This window comes from Chiloscyllium plagiosum, chromosome 48, assembly GCF_004010195.1.
Source record: "Chiloscyllium plagiosum isolate BGI_BamShark_2017 chromosome 48, ASM401019v2, whole genome shotgun sequence".
NCBI lineage: Eukaryota > Metazoa > Chordata > Chondrichthyes > Orectolobiformes > Hemiscylliidae > Chiloscyllium > Chiloscyllium plagiosum.
In genome coordinates this window covers 1,496,568-1,516,425 of record NC_057757.1, presented here as the reverse complement: position 1 = coordinate 1,516,425, position 19,858 = coordinate 1,496,568, and the positions used below count along the sequence as shown (strand labels likewise).

Below are 19,858 nucleotides of genomic sequence, written 5' to 3'. Positions count from 1 at the left end.
TGTTAATGCTGTCATAAGTTCCATTAAATCAGAACTCCACCTGCAGATTTAAAAGATCTAACAAGGAGATGGGCTTTCCTCCCACTGCCCTGTGTCAATATTTATTCCACAACTCACATCAGTAAACCAGATTTTCTGCCCATTACCTAAAAGCTGTTCTGGTTCTCACTGAGAACATATTGATCATGTTCAGAACAGAATCAGAACATGCTTCTTTTGTCGAATTTAAAAGAAACCCAAAACTATTTATTCTGTTTTCCATGGGGCATCAGGTTTACAACACCTCTCTCAAGAGAACCAAGACAGACAAATCCCTCTTAAAGGCATATATTGTCACACCTCACCCTTAAAAAAAATCAATGTACAAAGATAGCTTCATTTTCAAAATCTTTTAGTCTCACACTAATAGTACGCTACATTTTACATATATGTTACATTAATCCTTAAGCATGCAAACATTTAAAACGACAGTTCATCGGAGTCCATTTCTTCTGCCACCAAGCATCTCTGCCTTCCTTCATCAAAGTCATGACAACACCCCCACATTCTCCCGTCCTGCCATGTGTATAATTTTCAAATTGAACGGCTGTAATAACAAATTCCATTTAAAAAGGCTGGTATTTTCTCCTTATATTTTTCCAAACATATTAAGTGGTTATGATCAATATAGACAGTTTTCTTAGATACATGACTGGCAGCAGAAATGATGAAATGTTGCAATGCCAACACCAAAGGTCTCTTTCTCAATAGTGGAGTATTTCTTTTGATGATTATTCTACTTTGTGGAAAAATACCCAAAAACTCCTCTCATTGTCTTTTTCACTGACACCCACATCGATAGTCGACTTGAACAGCCTGGGTTGTTAGGTGTTGCCAACACCGGAGCAATGGTCAACACAGCTTTCATGTTGTCAAATGTCTTCTGACACTCCTACATCCGCTGAAATTTCCTGTACTTCTTCAACATGTTAGTCAAGGGAACAAATGTCAATTATGCAACTAAAATTTGGTACAAATTTAACATAAAAATCACTTCATTCCCAACAGTCATAGTGAGTCCCTCTTTGTCGAAAGAATGAGAGACTCCCCAATAATTTTTTTTTTCACATTCCATGGAGCCATCTGTCCATGTCCAATGCTATGGCCCAGGAACATGACTTCGATTTTTGCGAACTCACTCTCAGCCAGATTGACAACCAAGCCTGTCTCCTGAAGTTGATCAAATAATTCTCCTAGATGCTGAAACTGTTCCTTCCATGTGCAACTCAGAATCATCAGGTTGTCTATGTACACCAAACAATTGGATAATCCCAAAATGACCTGATTGGTTAGTCTCCGAAATGTGGCTTTTGCATTCTTCATATCAAATGGCATGACATTAAATTGGTATAGTCCATTCAATGTCACAATTTCAGAAATTTTCTTCAATGTTTTTGGATAAAGGTACCTGCCAGTATCCTCTGAGTAAGTCCAACTTAAATATATAATTGTTTTTCCCACCTTCACAAGGCGGATATGAGTACTCCCTACTTTCATATGAGTTCTCACTACTTCAGAAAGTGAATTTCTGAACTCCTCCAAGACAACAGTCTAAGAACATCACATGTTTCATCTATTTTCAATGCCCTTATCTACTTCTCAAAGTTACTTTGTCTGATCCTTTCAAACTCTATGCATGCTTAAACAGGTTCCCTGCTTAGATTCCTAAAACCCTGTCTGTCAGCTTCTAGCACTACTTCACATGTAATTATGATTTGGAGATGCCGGTGTTGGACTGGGGAGTATAAAGTTAAAAATCACACAACACCAGGTTATAGTCCAACAGGTTTAATTGGAAGCACACTCCGAATTGGAAGCGTTGCTCTGAAAGCTAGTGTGCTTCCAATTAAACCTGTTGGACTATAACCTGGTGTTGTGTGATTTTTCACATGTAATTAAGTAGCTTTTTTCACCTCATCATACTCCCTAGACACCTCTTCTGATAGTGATGCAAGAACTTCACTCATCCCATTGTTTGAATTAACAATACCTACATGGTTGGTGGCCATTTCATTTGTTTAACCACTTTCACAAATTAAAGAAAACACTTCTACATCTTTCTCATTAAACCGAAGCAACACTTGGATATATTTAAACAGATTCCCCAACAGGTCTTTGGCTACAACGGGTTTGCTTTTCATCCCTGTTCTCATCACTATTCTGACCTTTCACCTCTACCTTCACCATTTTAAGTCAAATTTTACTTTATAGTTCTAACTTCCGAGTCCTGATCAGATATTTCCTATAACTTTGTAGGAAGCTAGGGAATAGATTGCTGGGTTCCTTGCTGAGATATTTGTATCATTGTCAGCCATGAGTGAGGTGCTGCAAGAATGGAGGCTGGCTGATGTAGTGCCATTATTTAAGAAAGGCCAGGGAACTATAGATCGGTAAGCCTTACATCAGTGGTGGTTACGATGTTGAAGGAGATTCTGAGGGACAGGATTTACATGCATTTGAAAAGGCAAGTACTGATTAGGAATAGTCAACGTGGCTTTGTGCATGGGAATTCCTGTCTCACTAACTTGATTTTTTTGAAGAGGTGACAAAGAAGATCGAAAATGGCACAGCAGTAGACGTTGTCTACATGGACTTTAGCAAAGCCTTTCAAGGTTCCATATGGTAGACTGGTTAGTAAAATTAGATCACATTGGGATCCAGGGTGAGCTAGCCAACTGGATACAAAATTGGCTTGAAGATAGGAGACAAAGGGTGGTGGTAGAGAGTTGCTTTTCAGATTGGAGGCATGAGACCCATGATGTTCCATGAGGATTGGTGCTAACTCTACTGCTTTTTGTCATTAATATAAATGATTTGGATGTGAATATAGGAAGCATAGTTAGTAAGTTTGCATAGACACCAAAAGAGGTGTTGTCATGGACAGTGAAGAAGATTATCTCAGAGTACAAACAGAAACTTGATCAGATGGGCCAATGGTTGAAGAAGCAGCAGATGACGTTTAATTTAGATAAATGTGAGGTGCAGCATCTTAGTAAGGTAAACCAAGGCAGGACTAATACAGTTAATGGTAGGATCATGGGGAGCTTTGGCAAACAAAGAGACCTGGGCTACAAGTGCATGCATAGTTCCTTGAAAGTGGAGTCACAGGTAGACAACATGGTGAAGGTGGTTTTCGGCACGCTTGCCTTCATTGGTCAGAATACTGAGTTTAGGAGTTGAGACGTTATCTTGCAGCTATACTGGCTATTAATTAGGCCACTTTTAGAATACTGCGTTCAATTCGGGTCACCCTCCGATAAGAATTATGTTGTTAAACTTGAGAGGGTGCAGAGAAAATTTACAAGGATATTGTCAGGATTGAAGGGTTTGAGTTATAGGGAGATGCTGAATATTCTGGAGAGATTTTCCCCTGGAATGTCAGAGGCTGAGGGTTAACATGATAAAGATTTATAAAATCATGAGGGGCATGGATAGTGAATAGCCAAGGTCTTTTTCCTAGGGTGCAGGTGCCCAAAACTAAAGGGCATAGGTTTAAGGTGAGAGAGAGGAAAGATTTAAAGAGAACTTGAGGGGTACGTTTCTCATATATAGGATGGTGCATGTATGAAACAAGCTGCCAGAGGAATGTTTCAAAGACATCTGGAACAGTACATAAGTAGGAAGGTTCAGAGAGTTATAGGCATAAGGAACGAGGTCTGATTAGGATATCTGGTTGACCCAGATGAGTTGGACCGACGCATCTGTTTCCATGCTATATGACTCTACAAGTTCAAAAGTTCTCTCTTTATCAAATTCTTCTGCTTTCAATCATAACTCAAACTGTTTCATTTCCTTCTCATATTCAAACTGTTTTATGTGCAATTGAATTTTGGCCATTTTCAATTATTCTGATTGCATTTCTAGACATTGTAAATGCTGAGCTATCACTGCAATCATCTCCTCCTTCATCAAAGGCAACCAATTCCAAAAGCTTTGTCTTACTCACCTTCTGTAAACCTCTACAAGGGACTTCTTCAACAGCCAAGGAATGCTTAGCCACCGAATAAGCCATTAGTACACAAGGCACACCCTATTTAAAACAACTGAATGCAATATCTGAAAAAACAACACAAATGCCCACCACTCATTTGTCTTTGAGTCCGACAACTCTAAACCCAACCTGGAAATAAAGATTTTTATTGCGACAAGAGCCCCTAATTTGTTCTCAACCAAACGAAACCCATTAAAAGATATCAAGAAGCTAGCGTAAACCCTACCTTTTCTCATTTTTGGAAGCAAGTGGAAGGTGCTATGTTCCAGATGTAATTCAATTGGTTCAACGACTTGGCTTTAAGCAAGCTACACCTTACTTTTCCACTTCAGTTAAAATACAAGGAAAGAAAGAATTGGCATAACTTTGACTCTATAGAAATTCTGAAGAAAATATTATGATTTGACTGCTAATCATCAACTGTTCCAATACAGCAGCATCTTATAAACACACCTTTGGCAAAAGCAAATTCAGCAAAACAGACTTATCTCACATGCGATTTCCTCCAGTTTAGGAGAAAGAACATAAACAGAATGAATTGAGCAGCAGAGAGAGCATTCAACCTTTTGCAGCAGCAAAGAGACAGCTTCAACACCAAAACCCCAACTTCAACAACTGGAAACAAAACCTAAAACCCTGTGTCTGCGTGAGCCTGACTCCACCTATTCACATTTCTTTTGTCTAATTTAAAAGAAACCCAAAGCTATTTATTCTGCTTTCCATGGAGCATACACCTCAGCACTACCAGGTTTAAAACACCCCTCTTCAAGAGAACAAGGTCAAGCAAATCTCTCTCAAAGCCACACAACATCACAATTAGCATGACGTAACAAGGAGTTATGGGGAAAAAGCATGGACAGCATGAGGTGACATTAATTTGGCATGGGTGGTATGGGGAATGGGGAGGGGAGTATGGATGTGGGGGAATCGAAGAGGTGATGGTGTGAAATCTTTAAAAAACTGAGTCATAAAAAAATAAACTTGGAGCCAGTGAAGATCAGTCAACACTGGGATGATTTATGAATGATAATTTGGGAAACAGATAATAGAATTTTAAATGGCTTCAAATTTGCCAAAGATCAGAGCTAGAAACACAGGCCAGGAGTGTATTAGAGTACTCTCATCTAGAGGCAGTAAAGAAATGGATGAGGTTTCCAGCAGATAAGACTAGGCAAAGGCAGAGTCAAGCAATGTTACAGATGAGGAAATAGGTGGTCTTACTGATGCTGCTGCTGCTATGTGGTCCATAATGCATCTTGGGGTTTAACATGAAAATGCTCGACAAATAGTGGTGGTAAGATAAAGTGATTTGTCATCAGGCTACATGGGAAAACTGACCAAGTCATTTTTGATGGTGTCAACAAGAGCAGCCACGGTTTTTTAAAATCTATTTTTCTAATCAACATGTTCAGAAATGTTAGTACACACTTCTGGAGCAGGTGGGACTTAGACCCAGGCTTCCTGATCCACGAGTAGGGGCACTATCTCTGTGTCACAAGGGCCACAACTGCATTTTTTACAACATTGGGTGAGGAATCAAGCCACTAATTGATCATCAATTGGCTCATTAAAGGCCTTAGTAAGTGTAAGGGAAAGCAGGCAGGCTGTTGTTGCCTTACCAACCCTTACCACGCATGGAGGCAGTTTGAGAGTGATGAAGGGCTTTTGCCCGAAACGTCAATTTTCCTGCTTCTCAGATGCTGCCTGACCTGCTGTGCTTATCCAGTACCATTCTAATCTAGACCCTGATTTCCAGCATCTGCAGCCTATCAGTTGCAGTTTGAGAGTAGGCACTTAAGCCATTAGCCAGGCACCCATTCACTTTTACATTTCCTCCATCTGTAAATATTGCAGCTGGAGGTTAGTAATACCGGGTGTGAATCTCCTGTCCTCAGGACCCTGATGTGTTGTTTACTGGAACAGCAGACAGTAATGATGCAATGCCAATGGTGAATTTTTTCCTTCCTCTTTTCCCAGCTGTGATTTAACTGGAAGTTATTGGTACCTTGGGGATTTCTGTAACATCCCGATTCACAAGAATGGTTTGATTGGTGGTTTATCCGCGACATTGATCCTGTTTCTTCTGGGCCTTATAGCCTTTGCAGTCTACATGGTGTGGTTTCGAAGGAGCAGAAAGCATTACTTCAGAGAAAGGTACAGTAAAATATAACCATCAAAAATATTAAGACATTGGCTCTGTGTCTTTGCATTTCATACAAATTTATTCAAATACATCCTGAGAAACCAGTAAGGGAAGCTTGAAGAAAGACATGGAGAGTGGAATTGTTCTCAACCAAGGGGAGGTGGGTTTGCAAACATGTGGACAGTTACATTCCCTGGCATTCCAACTTATCATACTCTCCTGGCTTTCTTCAGTGTGGGTTTCAAGGCCAGTCCTGGCTCACTTGGAGCTTAAGTACTTCTCTCAAAAAGTGCTATTACACTCTGACAGGTCATTGTCAAATGTCTTGGAAACACACTTTACTTATCTGCAGCTACATTTCCTACCAGCAGCCCTCACTGTGGCATGGCAGCAACATACAGGACTGGTAATTTGTACCTGCTCTTAAGGAACAAGGGCGGAGCCAACACCATTCGAAAAATATCACCAGCAATAGAACAGCATTAGTTTCATTCTCCTCACCTGCATGCCCTTCCAGATGGAAGGGAAATGGAAATGGACAGTGAAATCTTGTTGGAAGGAGGCAAGACTCCCAATACAGGTTCTGCAGCCATATGATCAGCTGCCCTGATAAGTCTGAGCACCAGTGCCTTGGCAGGGGGGTCAGTCTCATAAAAAGTTCTTGCCAATACCCACTGCCTCCAATGGATGAGCTCGATTCACTTCCAGTTGTCAATGAGGTGTCTGTCACCAATGGGACCCATCAAACCCACTCACTTCTCCACCACGCTCTCACAACACCTTCATAGTTTCTGCCTCTTGCCAAGTTATTTGCTGTCGTGTCTGAGGAGAGAGAGCTAATAGTGTGTGTGTATGTGTGTGTGTGTTCAATGGATGGACAGACAGCATTCTTAGAGGGGGAACTTTTGGTCATAAGTGTAAGTGAACAATAGGCTAAGAAGACGAACTGTTCAGATGGGAATGTGAGATATCTGCAGAGAGAGGTATCGTGGAACGACATATTGTATTTTCAGAACAGTGCTGAGTAGGAGAATGCTGGGAAAATCAGAGCATGAGGCTGGACAACACAGTGTGTTTGGGCATTCGCCTGTGATTCATTACAGAGATCCTGGATCATCCGTGTGCACTGTCTTAGTTCAGGGACCACATGGCCATTATTGACTTCCTCAGCCACTTCCAGCTCTGGCTGCTTATTCAGAAAGACTGTTCTCTTTCTTCTGTCCTTGACAACTCAACAGGGCTTCCAGGTAAGAGAGAAAAACCCAGAGAGTTTTCCCAGGTCTCGTTACCATTCCTACGGTTGCTATAGCCCCAAAACCAAACCACTAGTGAGTTTTGTAGCCTTTTACATGGAAATCTGGCATTGAAACCAATCTTGAATGGTTGGAACCCAGAGGCAGGTTATTAACTCCACGGATCTGGGAAACAGCATCGGAAAAGTTCACCAAGGAATGAAACAGGTTCCTGACCTAAAACTGTCACAATGTTACAGCAGGTACAAGTACGGAAATTTATAAAACAAAATCAAAAATTGCTGTAGAACCTCAGCAATTCTGGCATCATCTGTGGAGAGATAACAGAGTTAATGTTTCGGGTTGAGTAATCCTTCTTCAGAACTGTTTGTAGCTAGGAAAAGGTTAGTATATAGGTTAGAGAAGAGTTAGGAGAAGGGAGAAAGAGTAAATAATAGGTGAAAGTAGAGCCCATAGAGAGAAAAACAGTTGAGCAGACTAGATTGAGTGAAGTGAGGTAAATCACTGCTTCACCTGAAAGGTGTATTTGGGGCCTTGGAGGACGGAGGAAGTAAACAGATTGGTGTTACACCTTTTGAAGTGTAAGGTGCCACGCGGGTTTGAGGAGGTGTTGAGAGTGGAGGAGGAGTGGACCAAGGTGTCCTGGCAGGAACATACTGCAGAAGGCTGCCGGGGGGGGGGGAGATAGATATGTGTTTGGTAGTGGCATCCTGCTGGAGATGGCAGAAATTGGCAACAGAAAATTCTATCCCATGTCTCTACAAACTACCTCTTGGTGATACAACCTATATATCACAAGCCCACTGTCCATTAATTATTCAACCTAGGGGCAGTTGTAGGGTAAACAGTCAGTTTGTACACCTGCTACATACATTGCACAGACCTACATTTCTCAAGGTCTACACAACTGAATGTTATCTTTTACTGCAGGTTTAGCTAGACAGAAACAGAAACCAATAAGGGGGCATAATGAACAATACATCATCTATGAAGCAGAACTTTGTCTAAGGGGCCAGAGGAACTGGGATGGCTTGCAGCTGCAAGGTCATTTTGGCAAGGATCCCATAGGTGATGACACTTCCAATGCTGCTCACGGCCTTCTCAGTTGGATTGTGGTGTGCAGCCATTTCCACTTCTCCCACAGGCCATTTCTGTCACCTCTTGAAGCAAATTACTAAAATGATTCAAGAAGTGGAAGTATAGTGTGTCAACTGATCTGGTAAACTAAACTAATGCAAAGTACCTCAATTACCTTTTTATTCGAAGTGTAATTCTCTCACAACTGTGTTTTTCAACAGAGAGGACGAACAAATCAAAATTATAGCACAACAATGGGCAGAAGATGATTTTGAATATTGCAATCCTTCAACAATCACAGTAGCTAACAGAGAAGATACCAGCTTTGACAGTAAGGTTCATATTTACTGTACCCTTTAATTTTAATTGGACATTTTAGTCAGACATATTTTAGCAACAGAATAGTCAAGACCACTTCAAATTTGAGCTGACTATTATTTTAATTTGGTTCCAGAATTACTTCAGGTTTCATCTATTTTGAATGAGGCAAAAGATGACTGACGCTATTTCCATAGGTTACAAATAAGCTAGTGATTTTATTCATCCTAAAAGTAATGGTGACTGCAAAGTACAAATAGCATTTAAGCAGCTGAAAATTAAAAGAACTATTTTGTTGCTAGCCTTATGCCTGTTTCAACTGAGGTCTTAAAATTGATGTTCCAGTGTGCGATGCTAAAAGTGAAACACAGCATCATGTTTGGTGAAGTTATTTCATACAGTATTTTAAAGAGCAATGAACAGATCACATATTTCTATCTTACATCACAGTTATAGATCTCTCAATATCATTCTTGATTTGTGGTACTTAACAGTGAGGACATAGCTAACAGTTCAGCTGGTGTAAAGGATCCCATGACAACAAAGAATTGCCTATTTATCTTGATATCTAATGTTCCTCTCTCAATAAAAGACCTTATTTCTGTTGTGGGATCTTGCATATATTAACAAGTAGTGTTTCCTATATTGCAGCAAACTGAAATTACTTTCAAGCACTGTGGTATACTCAGGACATATAAGTGCTGTATACATACAAGGCTAGTCTTTCCTGATAATAATGACCTTTTCATGTCTTCATTAAACAGATTCAACAGGTGAAAGAAAATTGACTGACTTTTCGATTGTAAATGTGAAACCGGAGCTAAACTCCAAATTCAACTTCAAAACTGAGCAGGTGTGTGTTTAAACCATTAATAGTCTAAATGATAGATCAATTAAATCATAAGTGTCACATTGATGTATGACCTCAAACTGACCTCTATTGATAACTCTTTGAGAACATGTATTATTCAGGTCAAGAAAATTTGGGTGAAATTTATCAGCTCCCTCTTTTCTCAGAAAGTCAGGTATAAAATCTTCCATGATCATTAATACATTCAAAACTGTATTACAGACTGTCAAATACCCTTTGTCAGAGGAGACAATAGCGTAAGATACATTCTGTTCCTACTATCACAGCAGGAAGTGAAGCTGAAAATAGGAAATGCGTGCCCTCACAGAATAACAGAAGTACTTCAGTGCAGGAGGCAGCAATTTAGGCCATTTTTAATATATATCTAAGTAATCTGTTGTGGTGTGGCAAACAAGAATTCAGACTGAGTATAGTCTTCCAATTGTTATGACACTGAGGTGAACCTGAACCAGAGAGGTACCAATATCCTGGAGGGGGAAATTTGCTAATGCTCTCTGGTAGAGTTTAGACTAATTCAGCAGGGGGATGGGAACCTGAATTGTAGCTCCAGTGTACAGGAGGTTGAGAGTAGTGAGGTCATGAATAAGGTTTCAAGGTCACAGGAGTATACCAGTGTTTTAAAAAATTCTCAAGGTCAGGTTCGTAGGAGAGTAGTCTGACACAGAATAGCTCCAGTGTACAGGAGGTTGAGAGTAGTGAGGTCATGAATAAGGTTTCAAGGTCACAGGAGTATACCAGCAGACAGGAAGGTAGTTTGAAGTTGTCTACTTCAATGCCAGGAGCACCTGGAAAAAGGTGGGTGAATTTGCAGCATGGATTGCTACCTGGGACTTCGATCTTGTGACCACTTTGGAGGCATGGATAGAGCAGGGTCAGGAATGGTTGTTGCAGATTCCGGGGTTTAGATATTTTAGTAAGAACAGGGAAGATAAAAGATTGGGAGGTTAGTCAAGGACAGTATTATGGGCTAAGGTTAGAAACAGGAAAGGAGAGGTCACCCTGTTGGGAGTTTTCGAAAAGCCTAAGAAAAGTTCCAGAGATGTAGCAGAAGGGATTGCAAAAATGACTCTGGATAGGAGTGAAAGTAACAGAGTAGTTGTTATGGCAGACTTTAACTTTCCTAATGTTGACTGGAAATGCTATAGTTCAAGTACTTTAGATAGGTCAGTTTTTGTCCAATGTGTGCAGGAGGGTTTCCTGACACAGTATGTAGATAGGCTAACAAGAGGAGAGGCCAGATTGGATTTGGTACTGGGTAATGAACCAGGCCAGAAATTAAATTTGGAAATAGGTGAGCACTTTGGTGATAGTGTTATTGGGTTAAGGTATCTTTAGCGATGGAAAGGGATAGGTATATACTACAGGGCAAGAGTTATAGCTGGAGGAAAGGCAATTATGATGCAATTAGGCAAGATTTAGGATGCATAGGATGAGGAAGGAAACTGAAGGGGATAGGCACAATTGAAAAGTGGAGCTTGTTCAAGGAACAGTTACCATCCGTCCTTGATAAGTATGTACCTGTCAGGCAGGAAGTGGTCTAGTGAGGGAACTGAGGTTTACTAAAGACATTGAATCTCTTGTCAAGAGGAAGAAGGCGGCTTATGTAAAGATGAGGCGTAAAGACTCAGTTAGCCAGGAAAGACCTGAAGAGAGAGCTAAGAAGAGCCAGAAGAGGACATGAGAAGTTTTTGGCAGGTCAGATCAAGGAAAACCCTAAAGCTTTCTATAGGAATATCAGGAATAAAAGAATGACTAGAGAAAGATTAGGGCCAGTCAAGGAGAGTAGTGGGAAGTTGTGCGTGGAGTCCGAAGAGATAGGAGAGGCACGCAATGAATATTTTTCGTCAGTATTCACACTGGAAAAAGACAATGTTGTCGAGAAGAATACTGAGATACAGGCTTTTGGAATAGATAGGATTGAGGTTCATAAGGATGAGGTGTTAGCAATTCTGGAAAGTGTCAAAATAGATAAGTCCCTAGGCCAAATGGGACTTGTCCTAGGATTCTCTGAGAAACTAGGGAAGACACTGCAGAGCCTTTGGCTTTGATCTTTATGTTGTCATTGTCTACAGGAAAAGTGCCATAAAGTAGCAAATGTTGTCCCCTTGTTCAAGAAGGGGAGTAGAGACAACCCTGATAAATATAGACCATTGAGCCTTACTTCGGTTATGGGCAAAGTTTTGGAAAGGATTATAAGAGATCGGTATAAACATCTAGAAAGGTATAATTTGATTAGGGAGCGTCAACAAGGTTTTTTGAAGGATAGGTCATGCCTCATAAAGCGTATTGAGTTCTTTGAGATGGTGACCAAATAAGTGGATGAGGGTAAAGGGGTTGATGTGGTGTATATGGATTTGATAAGGTTTGATAAGGTTTGATAAGGTTCCCCATGGTAGGCTACTGCAGAAAACATGGTGGCTTGAGATTGAGGGTGATTTAGCAGTTTGGATCAGAAATTGGCTAGCTGAAAGAAGACAGAGGGTGGTGGTTGATGGGAAATGTTCATCCTGGAATTCAGTTACCAGTGGTGTTCCACAAGGATCTGTTTTGGGGCCACTGCTGTTTTTCGTTTGTATAATGGCCTGGATGAGGATGTAGAAGGATGGATTACTACATTTGAGGAGGACACTTAGGTCAGTGGAATTGTGGATAGGGCTGAAGGATGTTGCAACTTACACAGGGACAAAGATAAGCTGCAGAGCTGGGCTGAGAGGTGGCAAATGAAGTTTATTGCAGAAAAGTGTGAAGTGATTCACTTTGGAAGGAGTAACAGGAATAAAGAGTACTGGGCTAATGGTAAGATTCTTGGTGCTGTGGTTGAGCAGAGAGATCTTGGTGTCCATGTACATAGATGCCTGAAACTTGCCACCCAGGTTGATAGGGTTGTTAAGAAAGCGTACGGTGTGTTAGCTTTTATTGGTAGAAGGATTGAGTTTCAGAGCCATAACGCCATGTTGCAGCTGTACAAAACTCTGGTGTGGCTGCACTTGGAGTACTGCATACAGTTCTGGTTGTCGCTTTATAGGAAGCATGTAGAAGCATTGGAAAGGGTGCAGAGATTTACCAGGATGTTGCCTGGTATGGAGGGAAGGTCTTATGAGGAAAGGCTGATGGACTTGAGGCTGTTTTTGTTAGAGACAAGAAAGTTAAGAGGTGACTTAATAGAGACATACAAGATGATCAATGGATTAGATATGGTGGACAGTGACAGCCTTTTTCCTTGGATGGTGATGGCTAGAACAAGGGGTAATAGCTTTAAATTAAGGGATGATAGATATAGGACAGATATCAGAGGTAGGTTCTTTACTCAGAGAGTAGTAAGGGTGTGGAATGCCCTGCCTGCAATAGTTGTAGACTCAACAACATTAAGGGCATTTAAGTGGTCATTGAATAAACAAATAGATAATCATGGAATAGTGTAAGTTAGATCAGCTTCAGATTGGTTTCATAGGTTGGCACAACATGATGTCATTAATTAGTCCTGTCTCATTACATAGGACCAGATCTAGGATAGCTTGCTCCCTCATTGGTTCCATTACATACTGTCAAGAAAATTATCACAGATACATTCAACGAACCTCTCCTCAAGGCTACCCTGATTGAGCTGGTTCGACCATTCTACATGTAGATTAAAATCTCCCATCTCCAACTACCCGCACCAACCAACCCCACCACCCCATGGCCGAACACTTCAACTCCCCCCCCTAATCCGCTGAGGACATGCAAGTCCTAGGTCTCCTCCATCGCCACTCCCTTACCAGCCGACACCTGGAGGAAGAAGGCCTTATCTTCTGCCTTGGGACCCTGCAACCCTATGGCATCAATGTGGATTTCACCAGTTTCCTCATTTTCCCTCCCCCCACCTTATCCCAGTTTCAAACTTCCCGCTCAGCACCACCCTCATGACCTGTCCACCTTCCTTCCTACCTATCCGCTCCACCCTCCTCTCCGACCTATCACCTTTACCCCCACCTCTATCCACCTATCACACTCTCAGCTACCACCCCTAGCCCCACCCCCTCCCATTTATCTCTCCACCCCCTCGACTGCCAGCCTCATTCCTGATGAAGGGCTTTTGTCCGAAACGATGATTTTCCTGCTCCTCAGATGCTGCCTGACCTGATGTGCTCTTCCAGCACTCTCATTTCTCATCTCCAGCATGAGCAGTTCTCACTTTTGCCTCTGTGCAATTGTCACACTGTAATTACTCTTCTAGTCAATGTGCTGTAGTGATAGTGCAGACAGGTGGGCATTATTACTGCCTGAGACATTTCTATGGATAGTTCACAATGTAAATATGAACAAAGGAATTGATAAAGTAAGCCATCACATGACACCAACATGTAGTCTGACAGATTTATTTGAGATCACAAGCTTTTGGAGCGCTGCTCCTTTGTCAGGTGAGGTGGAGGGAAGCGCACAGGCACAGAACTTATAGACCGGTGCGATAATTGCAAAATAATTTCAGTGAATTAAGAGTGTGAAAAGGTAGTGCAAATGGTGTGAGGAGTGTTAACAGGCTGAATAATAAGGAGAAAGTGAGGACTGCAGATGCTGGAGACCAGAGTTGAGGTGTGGTGCTGGAAAAACACAGCAGGCCAGGCAGCATCTGAGCAGCAGGAGAATCGACGTTTTGGGCATAAGCCCGTTTTTAGGAAGGCGGAATAATAAGTCTTTGCAGGTGATCAAAAGTGTCAAACAGTGTGAGAGAAGTGTCAACAGCTGAACAGCAAGTGAAGGAATGACCTATGATCTCATGACTAGGGTCGTATCACGTTATTCCAATTATTTAGTGTGTCTCTAGCATAATCTTACTTTTGATTTTTCGTAATTACATCTCTGCCTTAATTGGATCACAGGTCATCACTTCACTTGTTATTCAGCTGTTGACACTTCACTCACACCATTTGGCACTTTTGATCTTCTGCAAGGGCTTGTTATGCTACTTGTTGACAGTCCACTCACACCATTTGCACTATCTTTTGACACTCTTAATTCCCTGGAATCACCTTGCAGGCATATATCCGCATATAAATTCTGTAATTGTGTGTTTTCCTCCACTTCACCACCTGATGAAGGAGCATCACTACAAAAGCTTGTGATTTCAAAAAAACCTGTTGGATTGCAACCTGGTGTCATGTGATTTCTGATTTTGTCTATCCCAATCCAACATCAAAAAATTGATGACAAACACTTAAAACATACATTCTGTGCTTAATTCATGAATGAGAATTTAATTACATTTGTATGCCCTAGCCCAGTTATTCCCTGTCCTCCAATTCACTGTGTTTTGGAGTTGAAGGCGTGTACTGTACCTTTAAGAGAGAATGAATGCAGTTCTGAACTGAGAGATGACAAGGACCTGTGATATGACTAGATGGAAGCTCCAGAGTGCACTGGAAAATTGAAAATATGTAACCTTTGGTTGTGAGATGGATACCTGAGTTTTGGTTGCTATTTTAACAACAATTGAAATTTAAGGAATGAGTTTAAATTATGTCCCAGAATACTAAAATCCAATGAAATTTGAATTTATTGTTTTGCCAATATTGAACCAATGAGATCATCCAATGTTGGGGGGGTGGGGGGGGAAACACAATGCGGACCTTTTGAAAATTGGTCAGAGAGCAACTGCCATAGGGGCAGAAACAATGGAGAGCCAATATCTTGCTCTCCAAGAAATTGGGAAACACTCTCTATCAAAGGTACCTTTCCATGTGAAACATATTCGCAGTAAAAAGAAAGAAGACGACCCAAAGAGATCTTCAGCAGAAGAAGACAGACACAGGACATGACAGCAGCTGTGTGGTTTTGAAATTAAATTGATGTAATTTTAATAACTGTCTTACTGGAACAGCATATTCTTATAGTATTATATGCAGATAATAAGCACTTAAGCGAAAGGGGGCTTAGAGTTGTGAATAATTGTTTAATGTTCACTTTTGAGTTTAACAATAAATCAATGTTATTTTCTTTAAATAATTCTCTGTCACTCATATTTTAACAGATTAAAAGGAGAGGTGAACTTCCCTGGGTATTTGGTTTAATTAATAGAGAGGTTCATAGAAAATAACAGCTCAGTCAGGGTAGCCTTGAGGAGGGATTCGTTGAATTTATCCATGATAATTTTCTTGAACACCATGTAATGGAACCAATGAGGGAGTAAGCTATCCTAGAACTGGTCCTATGTAACGAGACAGGAATAATTAATGACCTCAAAGTCAGGGATGCTCTTGGAAGGAGTGATGATAGTATGGTTGAATTTATAATACAGCTGGAGAGTGTGAAGATAAAATCCAATACCAGGGTCTTGTGCTTGAATAAGGGGGACTATGAGAGAATGAGGGAGAACCTGGCTAAAGTAGACTGGAAACAGAGACTTTATGATGTGACAGTTGATGAGCAGTGGAAGACCTTCAAAGAAATTTTTCGAAGTACTCAGCAAAAGTATATTCAGGTGAGAAGGGAGATCTGTAAAAGGAGCAATAATCTGCCATGCGTGTCTAAGGAAATAAGGCAGGCTATCAAAGTGAGAGAGACAGCATTCAAAATGGCCAAAAATAGCAGGAATCTAGAAGACTCGGAAAACTTTAAAGGTCAACAGAAAGCCACAAAGAGAAAAAAACTAGCACAGAATTATAAAGACAGATAGCAAAAGTTATATATAAAAAGAGTGGCTGAAGTAAATATTGGTCCGTTAGAGGATGAGAAAGTGCAGTTAGTTATGGGATATGATGAAATGGCTGACGTATTGAACAGGTGCTTTGCATCGGTCTTCACAGTGGAGGATACTAATAACGTGCCAGTAAGTGACGAAGAGATGAAGGTAGGCGAGGACCTGGAAATAATCATTATTACGAAAGAGCTAGTGTTGGGTAAGCTAATGGATCTAAGGATAGATAAGTCTCCTAGCCCTGATGGAATGCATCCCAGGGTACTAAAAGAAATGGCAGGAGAAATAGCAGATGGACTGGTGGTAATTTTCCAACATTCACTGGACTCTGACGCAGTTCCAACAGATTGGTAAATAGCAAATGTGACACCACTGTTGAAAAAGGAAAGTAGACAAAACATGGGGAATTATTGACCAGAGAGCATAACATCTGTAGTGGGGAAGATGCTTGAGTCTATTATCAAGGAAGAACTAGCAAGGCATCTCAATAAAAATTGTCCCATTGTACAGATACCATATGGGTTCATGAGGGCAGGTCATGCTTCACAAACTTTTGGAATTCTATGAAGACATTTCAAGCAAGGTGGCTAATGGGGACCCAGTGGAGGTGGTGTACCTACATTTCCAAAAGGCCTTTGACAAGGTGCCACACATAAAGCTGCTGCATAAGATAAGGGTGCATGGTGTTAGGGATAGAATATTAGCGTGATAGAGGATTGGTTGACTGATGGAAAGCAAAGAGTGGGGATAAATGAGTGCGATCCTGGATGGAAATCAGTGACTAGTGGTGTGCCTCAGGGATCGGTGTTGGGACCACAATTATTTGTAAGTTATATAGATGATTTGGAATTGGGGACCACACGTACGGTGTCAAAATTTGCCGATGACACGAAGATGCGTGGCAGAGCAAAGTGTGCAGGGGACTGCGAAACTTTGTACAGGAACATAGATATATTGAGTGAGTTGGCAAAGGTCTGGCAGATGGAATACAATGTTAGTAAATGTGAAGTCATACTTTTTGGTAGGGGTAACAGTAAAACAGATTATTACTTGAATGGTAAAACATTGCAGCATGCTGCTGTGCAGAGGGACCTGGGTGTCCTTGTGCATGAATCGCAGAAGGTTGGTCTGCAGGTACAACAAGTAATTAGGAAGGCAAATGGAATTTTGTCCTTCATTGCTAAAGGGGTTGAGTTTAAAAGCAGTGAGGTAATGTTACAGCTGTACAAGGTGCTGGTCAGGCCACACCTAGAGTTCTCTGCGCAGATTTGGTCTCCTTACTTAAGAAAGGATGTACTTGTGCTGGAGAAGGTGCAGAGGAGGTTCACTAGGTTGATTCCAGAGTTGGGGGGGTTAGTTAATGAGGAGAGGCTGAGTAGATTGTGATTATATTCATTGGAATTCAGAAGAATGGGGGGAGATCTTATCAATACATATAAAATTATGAAGGGAATCATTAAGGGGGTTAGTTAATGAGGAGAGGCTGAGTAGATTGTGATTATATTCATTGGAATTCAGAAGAATGGGGGGGAGATCTTATCAATACATATAAAATTATGAAGGGAATCATTAAAATAGAAATAGATAGGATGGTTCCACTGGTAGGTGAAACTGCGACAAGAGGGCATGGCCTGAAGATTAAAGGAAGCAGGTTTAGATGAACTGAGAAGGAACTTCTTCTCACAAAGGGTTGTTAATCTATGGAATTCCTTGCCCAGGGAAATAGTTGACGTTACTTCAGTAATTGCTTTTAAAGCTAAGGTAGGTAATTTTTTGAAAAACAAAGGAATTAAGAGATATGGTGAAAACATGGGTAAGTGCAGCTGAGTCCACGACGAGACTAGCTATGATCTTATTGAGTGGCTCAACAAGCTTGAAGGGCGGGACAGCCTACTCCACTCCTAGTTCTTATGACGCAGCTCACCTACACATCCCTTAACACAATGGGCAATTTATCATGTCCAATTCACCTAACCTGCACATCTTTGGATTGTGGGAGGAAACCCATGCACACTCGGGGAGAATGTGTAAACTCCATACTGACAGCCGTCTGAGGCTGGAATCAAACCCAGGTCCCTGGCGCTGTGAGGCAGCAGTGCTAATCACTGAGCCACTGTGCCACCCCTATTTGAACTTGAGTATAAAGTACAAGTTTACATAGAGAAAGAAATAAAATATTTATGTCTTTCTTTTGCAGGTGAAAATCCAGAGGCCACAGATGAATGTCTATAACACTGCTTCTCATTTATAATGTGTTCACGTTGCTGTTTTACTGTTTGTATATACACTTCACATCACTTTGTGTTTTGATGTAAGATCGATAGGAGATTTATCAAGGTGATTATGCTTTTCTTCATGCAAACTTCATTGTTGTGCATTGCATAATTTAAATAATTAGGAATGTAAATGATTAGGAGATACTGGATTCCAGGTTGTTCCATTGACATAAATAAAAACGCAGGAGAAGGTGAACTAAATTGGAGTTAAGATCATCTAGCCTTCACCTGTTTAGTCAAATGGTTTGTTTCTGTGCTGTAAAGCTCTATATCATTCTGAGCCCACATTTAAAGGAACACAGTTAATGTAAAATTCAATTTTTATGACTGAATTTTCTAACTTTAATAGTTTGGTCATATCTTTCCTTGTAGTGTCCACTGATCACATAAAAGGTTCAGGTGCACCTATGGTGGAGAAATATTCTCCAAGGCACACAGAAAGGATTGCTAGAGGTCCTTGTGAACAAAGACTTCAGTTTTGTATTTCTGAAGCTCCATCTTGTGGGGTAGGTGGGATCACATAAAGAGTCACCTCTTGTCCCTATAATTCATCCACACAAATCTATGGTTAGGTTTGGATGGAGAAGTGAAGAGATATGGTACACTGAGATTCCAGAGGATGAAGAAGCCTTGTCAGTCTCTGGACAACATAATGCAGTTCTGAATCATGTAAATAATTTTGGCCAAATTGTTAAGAAGATATTTCTGGTTAAGGTTAGAATTGAATTAATTGTACAGTCAATGTAGTTAATTTTTTTAGATTAGATTAGATTAGATTACAGTGTGGAAACAGGCCCTTCGGCCCAACAAGTCCACACCGACCCGCCGAAGCGAAACCCACCCATACCCCTACATTTACCCCTTACCTAACACTACGGGCAATTTAGTATGGCCAATTCACCTGACCCTGCACATTTTTGGACTGTGGGAGGAAACCGGAGCACCCGGAGGAAACCCACGCAGACACGGGGAGAACGTGCAAACTCCACACAGTCAGTCGCCTGAGGCGGGAATTGAACCCGGGTCTCTGGCGCTGTGAGGCAGCAGTGCTAACCGCTGTGCCACCGTGCCGCCCACGTGCCACCGTGCCGCCCATTGTCTGAGCTTTGTTTCCCAGCTCCTTTTCATGAATGGGTAACAGGGCTTCTGGAACTTGTGAGAATTATTGTGAAGCTGGCAGATTAAAATTACAATGTTTAAGCTTTACTTTGCATTTA

General features: G+C 41.1%; 1 protein-coding gene across 1 annotated transcript in view; it reads left to right on the top strand.

Annotated features, from left to right (window-relative positions):
* Positions 1–18,882, top strand: part of LOC122544376 (mucin-3B-like) — a 57,494-nt gene extending 38,612 nt beyond the window's left edge. Inside the window, exons 7-10 of the mRNA XM_043683620.1 lie at positions 6,008–6,184; positions 8,725–8,834; positions 9,586–9,674; positions 18,563–18,882. Of these exons, the coding sequence (XP_043539555.1) occupies positions 6,008–6,184; positions 8,725–8,834; positions 9,586–9,674; positions 18,563–18,616 (430 nt within the window). The 3' untranslated portion in view covers positions 18,617–18,882. The remainder of the gene's footprint in view (positions 1–6,007; positions 6,185–8,724; positions 8,835–9,585; positions 9,675–18,562) is intronic.
* The last annotated feature ends 976 nt before the right edge of the window (positions 18,883–19,858 follow it).